This window comes from Gymnoscopelus braueri (assembly GCF_963280865.1).
Source record: "Gymnoscopelus braueri genome assembly, chromosome: 13".
Classification (NCBI taxonomy): domain Eukaryota; kingdom Metazoa; phylum Chordata; class Actinopteri; order Myctophiformes; family Myctophidae; genus Gymnoscopelus; species Gymnoscopelus braueri.
In genome coordinates, this window is record NC_137615.1 from 2,777,780 (window position 1) to 2,790,804 (window position 13,025).

The 13,025-nt window shown below is 42.7% G+C and overlaps 1 protein-coding gene and 1 pseudogene across 2 annotated transcripts in view; one reads left to right on the forward strand and one right to left on the reverse strand.

Annotated features, from left to right (window-relative positions):
* Positions 1-13,025, forward strand: part of LOC308097960 (parvalbumin beta-like) — a 212,342-nt pseudogene that overhangs the window by 64,444 nt on the left and 134,873 nt on the right. The gene's annotated exons all lie outside the window — the stretch shown is intronic.
* The window catches only part of LOC308099342 (scavenger receptor cysteine-rich domain-containing protein DMBT1-like), a gene marked incomplete at both ends in the record, with an annotated part of 64,846 nt that overhangs the window by 14,672 nt on the left and 37,149 nt on the right, over positions 1-13,025 (reverse strand). Inside the window, 5 exons of the mRNA XM_080448086.1 lie at positions 5,167-5,365; positions 9,077-9,195; positions 9,709-9,765; positions 10,289-10,487; positions 12,039-12,157. Coding sequence (XP_080304212.1) covers positions 5,167-5,365; positions 9,077-9,195; positions 9,709-9,765; positions 10,289-10,487; positions 12,039-12,157 — 693 coding nt within the window. The remainder of the gene's footprint in view (positions 1-5,166; positions 5,366-9,076; positions 9,196-9,708; positions 9,766-10,288; positions 10,488-12,038; positions 12,158-13,025) is intronic.

Sequence of the window (13,025 nt, forward strand, 5' to 3'; positions counted from 1 at the left end):
TATCATGTCAGTATCATGGTAGTATCATGGTAGTATCATGGTCAGTATCATGGTCAGTATCATGTTAGTATCATGGTCAGTATCATGGTCAGTATCATGTCAATATCATGTCAGTATCATGGTAGTATCATGGTAGTATCATGGTCAGTATCATGGTCAGTATCATGGTCAGTATCATGTCAGTATCATGCCAATATCATGACAGTATCAACTTTTTTAACATCATATAACACCATAAAAGGCCTACACCAAAATGTAGGGGAAAAAAAACAACCTTGTCAGACAAGAGGAAATGCCTGTCAAAAAGGCAAGGGGGTTGGGGGATATAGCCAATAAAAACATGCATCATTAGCAACAACAACAACAACAACAACAAAAGCCAAACAACACCAGAACTAGGGAAATTCTGGGAATTCTGGGAAATTGCAAAGTGTGGTTGCGCCGACGCCGGTCGCGGCCGCCGGGACTTGAGGAATACGCTTGGAGGAATACCGTCGGAGGCCGCGCGACGTGCCATTCGAATTTGGTGATGATTGGATCCTGCGTTCATGATACATAGCGTTTTGATTTTAAGAAATAGGCCCCTCCCACTAAATAAATAGGCCCCTCCCACAAATGTAGCGGGCCAATGACATCGTCCTGTAACTCCTGAGATCACCTGCTTTTCATTTTGAGAGGAGTGATCCCCCCAAAAATCATGTTTTTGCATCAAACGGTTACGTTTTGTGCATTTGTGATGCCCCCTGTGGATCAAAGTGGAAATGCTTTTGGAGATTCGTTGAGTAAACCACCCTCGACATTTGATTCAAATTTGGGATTGACCGGACGTTTCGTTCGTGATTTTTGGCCTTTTTGGTAAAACGGGCCCCTCCTACTAACTTCGGAAGCCATTTACGGACGAACGGTACGGACTATCAAAATTCTGTTTCACTCCAGATTATCGCATGGGTCCAGAGATCATGTGTACTGATTTTTGTGAAATTTGGAGAAAATATGTGGGAGGAGGAGCTAAAAGTGTGTTTTGAAGAAAATTCAAAATGGCGGAAAATCTATCCTGACGCAAATGGGCGTGGCCTATATGGGGAATTGCGTCATGACCCAAGGAATCTAGAGGGAAAAAGATTTTTATTCTAGGACCTATATACGGTTCAAAAGTTAGAGGCCAAAAACGTAAAGTGGGCTGTTATAGCGCCACCATGAGGCCGACTGGTGTAATGTGTTTTTTAAATAATTTCGGACTAAATCATGAACCTCCCCACCAAATCTGGTAACTCTAGCTCTTACGGTTTCAGAGAAAAAAATACTTGAATTTGAGTTTTTTCACTTTTTCATTAAAGTGGATGGGGAAATTTAATGCACTAATAAATCAATATCAATAAAACTATGCAACCAATCTCTTAGCAAAATACAAGCACACGATTCCCGGTGAAGCCGGTCATTTTGACATATGGCACTAAATTGGGAAAAATAAACTGTGGGCTGTGATACAATTAGAAATATTGTTTATCTATAAATAAAGAAAGAATAAAGTTTATCTATAACAATAGTCTGGTTGCCCATTCGGGCAACCACACTAACTACACTAAAATTGAAGAAATTCCAGTAAAAAATGGAAGATATGCCTATCAAATTTGTCAAAATCAGTCAGTATCATGTCAGTATCGTGTTCAGTAACATGTCAGTATCATGGTCAGTATCATGTCAGTATCATGTGTCATGTCAGTATCAAGGTCAGTATCATGTCAGTATCATGGTCATATGATATGACCATGTGATCATGGTCATATGGAAAGGCATGGCGAGAGAGTATGTTTTACCCCCTGTCTGTCCGTCCGTCCGTCCGTCCGTCCGTCCGTCCGTGTGTCCTGTCCGTGTGTTACCAGCTAATCTCCGGCACCATTGGCCCGCTCGCTGCGAAACTGTGCACACACACTCCCTACCAATTCAGAACCTCTGCCCCAAATTTTTCACATGGGCCTGTTATAGCACCACCAGGAGGCCGATTTGTGCAAAACCCATTTTTTGACATTACTCCTACAGATTGTATCCAAACGTCATGCAAATCGGTACACAGTATCTCTATAGTCATGTGATCAACCCGGATCTGTCCGATTTCCCATATTCCATCCTGATTGGCTAAGGTTGGCTTCCAAAGTTTGCAGGATTGGTCCGTTTTGAACGAAATGCCTCGAATCATGAACGCAGCTTGCAATTTCCGTGAAATTTCACACGCACATTCCCACTAGGCCAAGGAAGAAATGCCACCCATTTCACATTGGCCTGTTATAGCGCCACCAGGAGGTCTAATTTAGCAAAACACATTTTTGGAACAAAATGCCACAAATCATAAATGCAGTGTCCGATTGCCTTGAAAGGCCTAAGAATAAATGCCACCCTTTTCACATTGGCCTATTATACCGCCACCAGGAGGCCACAATAACGTACCTGACCTGGCGGAGACCTGTGCTCCGAGGAGCACTTTTTCTAGTAACTTTTTGTATATGCTTTATAAATTAAGCACTTTGAAACTGAAGATGATGGCCAATGTTGATGATAGTAAAAATGATAATAATATCGTATCGATATCGTGAGCCCAATATCGTGTATTGTATCATATGTACCGTGAAATTAATGTATCGTGACACCCCCAAATAGATTTTGAGTCATGTCAAAGAAGTTTTCAAAACATGATATTTTGACACTTTAAAAACTGAAAAATTACAAATAACTAATGGGTATAAATACATGTATTTAAACCTTTTTAAATGTCTCACCATTTCCTGCATTTTTGGGTGAGCGGGGAACATAGAACCTTTTTTTGGTTGAGTGGGGAACATAGAACCTTTTTTTGGTTGAGTGGGGAACATAGAACCTTTTTTAGAACCTTTTTTGGTTGAGTGGGGAACATATAACCCTTTTTTGGTTGAGCGGGGAACATAGAACCCGGGGAACATAGAACCTTTTTTTGGGGGGGAGGGGAACATAGAACCTGGGGAACATAGAACCTGGGGAACATAGGTACGGTCCCGTCTTCAACGTTTTCAGGCCAAGGACCCCCTAGCTGAGAGAGAGATGAAGCAGGGACCCCCTACTCTATATTGTATAAAATTGTGTTTCAGATTAAAGTTTTTTTTTTTTTTACTTAGTCTGCTCTTTTTCCCCCTCTACACCTCTTTGCCGAAAATAGCAGATCTACAAGCTCTCAACGTCTCGCGCTGCGAGGCGTTGAGAGCTTGTAGATCTGCTATTTTCGGCTAATGTTCCCCTCTGAAAAGGAATTAACAGGGTTCAAGTGGTTAATGAAAAAAAACGAAATCCTATCAAATAAAGATTTGGCGGACCCCCTATAGTAGCTCTGAGGACCCCCTAGGGGTCCCGGACCCCCTGTTGAAGACCCCTGCCATAAGTGATTAGAAAAGTAAAATAGTCAGCTTAAAACAGAGTTTTGGAAGTCGGCCTGCTGAGCGTATGACAGGACACTTGGTAGGAGCGTTGTGCAGTATACTGTATATCTGGTGTACATACTGTACAGTAGTCTGTCATTACAAGCCAAGCCATTAATATAGTGAATACATCTTTACCACTTTCAGGTGGAACTGGTCTATTAGACCCTTCATAGAGAAGGATTCATATGATGCTGTCCTATTAAGTAAGTTATACCAATCTATGACTGCCATAGTTGGACTAGCATTTCTTTTAACACATTCCCTGCCAGAGGTTTTTTTTTTTTTTTACTTCCCCCACTGCCAGCATTGTTTTAACCTTTTTTAACCATTTTTTAAGTAGTCACAAAATATTTTCCGTGATCACCGTCCTCACGGTGATCCCCTCATTACACACACACAGGAGTCTCGTAGAATCGTGGAAAAAAATTATCCGATTGCGGTAATCCGTTCCATAATTGCAGCCAGTTGAAAATAGCATGTTTTTCCCAAAATAACATTGTAAAAAAGAAAGTACACAGGAGCCGAGATACAGGATTTTAAAGTAATAAGTTAACCAAGGAGTGAATGGAGCTAGAAATCTTTGGATCGTGATATCTCTGGTTCTGTGTGGATAAATTGAAAAAAAAAAGACAAAACAATGGTTATACTCGTTGTTGGCGGTAAACGGGTGTATTTTTCAACAACGGTTATACTCGTGTTTGGCAGGTAATGGCTTGGCTTGTAATGACAGACTACTGTATATGTAGCCTGGGCAGCATTCCTTTTCGGGTATATGATCCGGTCGGGAGCGGAAGTAGCCCTACGTCACCGGGCGCGTCATTCGCGTCATCAGCCGGCCGGATCGCGACAGTCCGGAAAGACCCACCCCAGACTCACCCCAAAACAGGTCCGTCCTAATAAAATCCTTGATGCGGCGTAGTTTAGCTTATTCTTAAAATATAAATGTGAATGTACTTTCCGGAGACTATTTAGCGTCTGTATTATCCGTATTATCCCACGGGGAAATTCTATTCCATTTAAATAGGGATTGGGGAACCAAAACAAAGCGGCACCGCAAAACCGGATCGCGACAAATCCGGAAAGAGGATTCTTTTTTCATATTTTTTTTCAGTAGGCGTGGCCTAGACCGGATCATATGGGTCTTTAGTAACGCAGACCAGGCTTTCCTCCGCGGTGGAAAGACTGGTGACGCGAGGTTACTGTATATGTGCACCAGGTATAGGTATACAACGCTCCTACCAAGTGTCCTGTGATATGATAAAAATTTTTTACATGAACCACTTGAACCCTAGCATCCCTTTTCTGAGGAGAACTTTAGCCAAAAATAGCAGATCTACAAGCTCACAGCGCCTCGTGAGGCGTTGTGAGCTTGTAGATCTGCTATTTTTTGGCAAAGAGTTATAGGTGCAGAGGGAAAAAAGAGCAGCAAAAGTTTATCTGAAACACACATTTTATACAATATGGGGGTCCCTGCTTCGTCTCTCTCTCAGCTAGGGGGTCCTTGGCCTGAAAACGTTGAAGACCCCTGTTCTAGACGTTGAGACATTCCACATGTAGGAGGAGTTATATGATATAAGTCCCTCCTACATGTGGAATGGGTCCAAAGGGGTCTCCCAATATGAATACTTTGATCAATCAATCAACAATTCTCTGAATGCGATCACGTACTGCTGTCCAAAAGTCCTTTAGTGATCATTTAAATGAACGTCTGTATCCTTACCCGGCTCACACAGGACCCCTACATCCTCGCGGTGCCCACAGTTATGGATTCCTAACGGACGGAGTTCACACTGTGACAGGGAAGACTCGTTTCCGTTGCAGTCGACGTCGTCCAGCCAGATGGGACCGCTGGCGGAGACGTGGTAAAACCGTCTGCCGTAATCGACAGCTGCACCACAGCCCACCTCCCTGCACACCACCTGGGCAGAGAGAGGTGGAACCATTATTCATTTTTGATGACGCGATTATAAAGCGAGTTCATTTAGACACTTCAGCTCAGAAATAACCAGACCATTAATTATCCATTTACCATTTATTAACCATTACCATATTAACCATTTACCAAATATGCAATGATATTGCATTCAAGTTTGGCGGTGTGACTCTGCTCTTGTGATATTAAAGATTCCCTGTGCAAATATGTCACAGATCTTCAATCACAAAACCCCCAGAGCATAGCATAAATACAGTTTTACATAAACATTGAACCTTCAATGCCTAATTAAACTACCACATATCATAGTACAATCCATATAACCACAGTACAATACACAGAATCATAGTACAATCCATAGAACCACAGTACAATACACAACATCATAGTATAATCCTTAGAACCACAGTACAATACACAGAATCAACCTAAAACAATATGAACTAAATGCCACAGGGAGGAGGCCGGGGAGGTGGAGGGAATTTGAAAACCTACAGCTGAACAACCTGCAATGACAGTTAACATGTAGAATGAACAGAGAGCAGGAGCTGCTTAAATGAACCGCCCGAGTTGCACTGTGGGTATGAGGGCGTGAGTGAGTTGGCTTGTAGCGAATGAGAATGACAAGAGGTCGAACGTACAGACTTAAAGGAGTACAACTGTATAAGCCTGTAAGCGAATGGGGGGGTCTGGGGAGTGTGAATGAAGAATATAAACATTCTGCCTTCCGTGTCTACATGAACTATCGTTACACTGAATTTGCCGTGCCGAACGTTGCAAAGTTCGCTTGAGCCGACTCAGCGCCGTCCGAGTTATATACCCAGTGTTGCAATGCTGAATTGGAACGTGGTCGCACTGCATTTCAATGACGTGACGCGCACGTCTCTTAACACCTACACTACAGCGGCCAGTTAAGGCAACTCCGCACCAAATAGACTCGTCCAGACTATTGCAGACTACTCCAGACTGCAACAGACTGGTATTCGGTTGGCAAAAGTTGCCATTTAAGTCTGTCAGCCGACTGGCCATTCATGTGCTAATTTGACTTTTAGCGTGCCAGCGTTGCCAGGTCTGCTTATTATAAGCGACTTTGGGCTTGTTTCCCTGCAAAGCCACTTAGGGATGTTCCCAGCGTTTTTTCTTCACTGACGTGCAGTGGTGTAAAGTAACTAGTACATTTACTCAAGTACTGTACTTAAGTACAATTTTGAGGTACTTTTACTTTACTGGAGTATTTCCAATTGTCTATACTTGTACTCCACAACAATTATTTGAAATGTTTAGTTAGTTACAGATATAAATCATTATGAAACATACATTAACCACTTTAGCCCTATTTTATACCTATAAGCTATTTGAAAATAGCAGATCTACAAGCTCACAACGTGTTGCGATGCACGCGTTCTGAGCTTGTAGATCTGCTATTTTCAAACATTTTTGTACTTTTACTTTTGGTACTTTAAGTACATTTTTATACCAATACTTTAGGTACTTTTACTCAAGTAAATGTTGAATATGGCTATTTTCACGATTTTAAATGTTTTTTAAATAATAATAAAAAAGGAACATACAAGATTTCCACCCGACAGCCATAATATATAGCCAATATATGGTTCTGTATCAGTATATGAGTCAGTTTTTGCAGATTTCATTCTAATTGGCTACTATGCCTGCATATGAATTTCATGAGCCTGGGTAGGTCACCCTGGCTTGGCGGAGATATGCCCTGTAGCGCACACTCCGCCAGTGATGTAAAGTAACTAAGTACATTTACTCAAGTACTGTACTTAAGTACACTTTTGAGGATTTTTTACTTTACTGGAGTATTTCTAATTTTCAGTACTTTTACTTCTACTCCATACATCTCTGAGGAAAATATTCTACTTTTACACCACTACAATTATTTGAAAACTTTAGTTATTAGTTACTTTGCAGATATAAATTATTACATTATAAAACATACAGTAACCACTTTAGCTCTATTTTATACCTAGGCTATTTGAAAATAGCCGATCTACAAGCTCACAACACGTCGCGAAGCGACGCGTTGTGAGCTTGTAGATCTGCTATTTTCAAACATTTGAGTACTTTTACTTTTGGTACTTTAAGTACATTTTGATACCAATACTTTTGTACTTTTACTCAAGTACTTCTACATTGCAGTATTGATACTTTTACTTAAGTAAAACATTTGAGTACTTTTTCCACCACTGCGCTCCACACAGCAGCAGCAGGTGAAAGCAATTCACTTAAACGAGGGTTGTGTTGCACACCAAAACTGCGCGAAAGTAGGTCAAATCAATCAATCTCTCTCTCTCTCTGGGAGCAACAACGAGAAACAGTGAATGTAGGTTTTCATAGACATGGTCGCTTGTTTCTCTCACATAATCTGGCAACACCGACAGCCCTTTGTTGTCACTGCCACTGCTCTGCCAGTCGGCTAAAAAGCTGAACATGTTCGGTCGGCTCTGGGTCGGCCGAAAAGGTCCCGACGGACCCCCCGACGGACCCCTAACCGACTGGCCGACGCTTCCCGAAGCCAAATCGGCCCAAAGTCGGGCCGATTTGGATTGGTCTGGAGCCAGCTTTACACCACCTCACACTAAGTTCAAACTTAGCCTAGTTCTAGCTTAAACACATTCAATCCGGGAAAGTATCTCCGTCATTTTAGATTTCTTTGGCTATTCAAAAATAGCAGATATACAAGCTCATAGCGCGGCACCGAGTGCCGCGCTATGAGCTTGTAGATCTGCTATTTTTTGAAAAATCGAGAAAATTAGTGCAAATCTTTGAATATATATTAAAAAAAAATATATATATATTTAAAGATTTGCACACATTTTCACATAAAAAACTAAAAATAGCAGATCTACAAGCTCATAGCGTGGCACCGAGTGCCGCGCTATGAGCTTGTAGATCTGCTATTTTTGAATAGCCAAAGAAATCTAAAAATGACAGATACTTTCCTGGCGGGGAAAGTATCTTAGTAGCTTTTTTATAAATGGCTTTTAAAAAAGTAGCTTTTTTAAAAGCCATTTAAGGCTAAGTTTGAACTTAGTGTGAGGTGGTGCAACCGGTCCCTGGGTCACACAATGGACAATTGATATGCATCTATAGGCTCATTCCTATGTTAATTCGCTAGGTGTGAGTCGGGAGCCTTTGTAAACTTTGTTGAGGTGTGAATTTAAAGTAGTTTTAAATCTATGCGTGTGCCTGCGCCTGCTCCTGCTCCTGGTCAAATAGGTTCATGCACGGCGTGCAAGGCTGTGTCCTGTGAGCATTGCAACCCTGGCTGTATGTACCGATAGGCACAGGACTGTAAATCATGTTTTGGGGGGGGGGTGAATCACAGCGCGTCTTTTCCGCGTCTTGCCAGAAGTGGGTTGCATTTCACTATCACGCCAGACAGACAGACAGACAGACAGACAGACAGACAGACAGACAGACAGACTCACAAGGTTAATTCACCCATCATGCAGACAATGATGTGACTTGCAAACGAATACTGATCGAGCAAGTTTCATCATTCAGAATACCACACCACCCTCCCCCCCCCGCCCCCCCCCCCCCCTTTCGGCGACCCCCTCTAGATGGCGCCCTAGACCACGGCCCTGCAGATCATGATCATAATGAGCCTCTAGGATTAATTAATGGTGACATTTAAAATCACTGAAGTGGTTAATAGTCCCATCCCTACCTGGGCCTCGTCCATCCCCCAGAGGTCATCACACACTGACCCCCAATGGCCGCGGTGGAACACCTCCACCCTGCCAGAGCACCCATCTGTACCGTTCACCAAGCGGATCATCTGGTGATCTGGAATATACATAGATTACAATGTAGGTATTTATCAGACACTCTTTATCCAGAGTGACTTACAGTAAGCAAGGTAAACACAATACATAGAATACAGAGAGACAGTGTGGTGTCTCACCAGTGTTGGTGACAGGTATAGACAACTTAATGGGTTGTTATGGTTTTGAATTGAATCATTCACAAAGGGGTCAGGTGGTGTCGGTGCTATATGTCAGTCAGTCAGTCAGTAGTAAAGTCAGCTGTTCTCCTGCGGGCTTTATGAATGAAATAGAGAGGGGGTGAACGGGGGAAGTCCAACTTTGCTGACCGCTACGCTATACGCAAACGCTAAACGCAACACCGTGCTGTGATTCACTTTATGTTATGATGCCGCTAAATGAACGTGTTTTGAATGAATGTTTTAAGTTAGATACAATTTAAACAAAACGCAGTACCCTGGAACAGTGATTTCTTGACAAGCAGAAGACATTTTGTTCTGAAAGAATGTGAATGAAAACAGTCTTCCTCACTCACTGCTTGGTGTTGGACTGTCTGCTGGAATGGTTACAGGACCATGATCACCTGAACGGGCTGGAAAGATAGAAAGATGGAAAGAGAACACAGGTGAATACTCAATATGCTTATCTTTTTTTTTTATTTTTAAATTTTATCCCACGATTTTTGTAACCCTTTTTTTTCACCCAGTGCCAATTTTCTAAGTGATCCTGGGCGCTACACCAGCCCCCCCACAGCCTAGGGAGCCCAGAGCCGAGCTCATGCCTCCTTCAATGCATGAGAGCCAGCTGACCTTCTTGTCACCTGACAGGGGAGAGTTTCCCCGGTTGGACGTAGCGCGTGGAAGGAACACGTTATTCCAACCAGTTCCCTTCCCCTCCATCAGGCGCCCCGGCTATCATGGGGTAGGCGGTATAGCGACAAGGATTACTGCATGTTTTTGTGAGGGTATTAACTACCCTAAGAGACACGGGGAGAACATGCAAACTCCACACAGAGTAGGTCCTTTCGCCAACCCCACCTAGGGTATGGGCACTGATGACGCGGAGTTATATGAAGATGGTGAAGTGGTCATTTAAATGAATGTCCGTATCCTTACCCGGCTCACAGATGACCCCTGCGTCCTCGTGGTGCCCACAGTTATGGTGTTCTAACGGAGCCACTGAACACTGTGACAGTGAAGACTCGCCTCCGTTGCAGTCCACGTTGTCCAGCCAGATGGGACCGCTGGAGGAGCCGTAGTGAGCCTTCGTGGCAGCATAGACAGCTGCACCACAGCCCACCTCCCTGCACACCACCTGGGCATAGAGGTGGAACCATTATGGATTTTGATGACACGATTATAGTGAGAGAAATAATCACGGTTTCACCATTATCACTGTTATTACGTGTACATATATTCCACAAAAATCACCTGAGCATTTATAAATTAGTGGTTTATTTTATTGTCCACGTAAAATGTCTTTTAACAGTTGCTGCATTTCAAAACACACTTAATAATGCAGTTGCCAAACAATACATACACACAATAAAAAGTGTATCTCTTTGATAGTAAATGTTTAAACATCAATGTAGGCTACAGGACCTCTGTCTACAAGGCTCTGTAACTGTACTGATTATTATAAACTTATATTATATTATATTATTACTACTTCTGTCTGTAAGGCTCTACAAACTGTGCTGCAAAATAGTATTTTCAGCTCAACATTTCTTTTGAATATCCATCCATCCATCTTCAACCTGCTTATCCGGAATCGGTCTCAGGGGTAAGAGAGATTTCCAGACTTCCCTTTTTTCCAGAGCAACATTAGATCACAAGGTGTTCCCCCCCCATCTGGTCCTTGGTCTGCCACGGGGTTTCTTCCCAGTCGGACGTGCAGGGAGGACCTCCCTAGGGAGGCGCTCGGGAGGCATCCGTACTAGATGCCTGAACCACCCAAGCTGGCTCCTTTCCAAGTCAAGGAGCAGCGACTCTACTCCGAGTCTCTCACGGATGACTGAACTTCTCGCCCTATCTCTAAGGCAGAGGCCGGCCACCCGTCTGAGAAAACTCATTTCGGGCCGCTTGTATCCGCGATCTTATTCTTTCGGTCATGACCCACACTTCATGACCATGTAGGTGAGAGTAGGAACGAAGATTGCTCGGTATATCGAGAGCTTTGCCTTCTGGCTCAGGCAGCTCTCTTTTCGTTTTGGCGTAACAACACAGTCCCCTGTGGATTTGTCTCTGTGTTGGTGGTAGGCACTTGCAGCCACACAAGTTTGTACATTTATCACCATGTCTGGGATTTAAAGACTACGGACACTAGATTGGATAAACCTTGACAAACAGCAGCGGCAACATTACGATGATTGAAGAAGGGTTATCCTCCACAAGTAAAGTTACAAGTAGAACCTTTACAGCATAAACTTAACTTCTACAATGTGTCCGGGTATCAAGTTACTATCCAGCTCTACAGGCCCAGATCTAGCCTAATTTCATTTGCGCCCTAGTCAAGCCTTCTCTGACACGGCACGCAGCACTGATGGTGGTTTATTTGGTAGCATTTCGTAGTGTGTGCTCACATGAATAGATGTGGACTGAAATATTGTTATGATCATGTTGCCTCTGTTTATATAGTTTCTGTATGTTCAATTCTGAGTAACGAAGTGTTGTAGCGACAATTCAACATCACTCTGGGATATTGACAGAGTTTTGCAGATATGACATCATTATTACAAAGTATAGCTGTCCCACTTTTATGTCCAATATAACGTGAAATCACCATACTACTGTGAGGGGGGATTCATTCATTGTGACATTTAACATTGCAGTTAATAGTAAAAGTGGATAATGGTCCCATCCCTACCTGGACGTCGTCCATCCCCCAGCGGTCATCACACACTGACCCCCACTGACCCTGGAGGAACACCTCCACCCTGCCAGAGCACCCATCTGTACCGTTCACCAAGCGGATCATCTGGTGAGCTGGAAGATACATGAAATACAATATAGGCATTTAACAGACGCTCTTATCCAGAGTGACTTACAGTAAACAAGGTAAACACATGTTTCAAAAGTTTATTTTTCTCGCTATAACCGTAGAATAAAATATAGAACATGAAGAGATAGAACAGACATCGGACTGCATTATGAGCTGTGTTTTGGACTATATGGACAGATGTTTTACATTGTTTTGCTGTTACGTGGAGTCTCTGATTAATTCCATTCATGAAGTTCTTTCTTAAATTTTGGATTCTGGATTCACCGTTAAGGAATGTTTTACAAACTGAAGCTCTGCGCGAGTCAAAGACAACACTGCAGGTAAACGATAGAAATAAAGGCATTAGAAATATCCATATATGGGCATAAAAAGACACATGGAGAGCCAGATATAGAACTGTAAATGAGCCACTTAGAGTGAGTTGGAGGCAAAATGGAGGCAGAGACGAGAAGACAGGTTCTTCTGAAATAATGTGAATGAAAACAGTCTTCCTCACTCACTGCCTGGTGTTGGACTGTCCGCTGCTGCTGTTGGTGTTGTTGTTGTTGGTGTTGTTGTTGTTGGTGTTGTTGTTGGTGGTGTTGTTGTTGTTGTTGGTGGTGATGTTGTTGTTGTTATTGGTGGTGTTGTTGTTGTTGTTGTTGTTGGTGGTGGTGTTGTTGTTGTTGTTGTTGTTGTTGTTGTTGTTGTTGTTGGTGTTGTTGTTGTTGTTGTTGTTGTTGGTGTTGTTGTTGTTGGTGGTGTTGTTGTTGTTGGTGTTGTTGTTGTTGTTGTTGGTGGTGGTGATGTTGTTGTTGTTATTGGTGTTGTTGTCATTGGTGTTGTTGTTGTTTGTGTTGTTGTTGACACAGG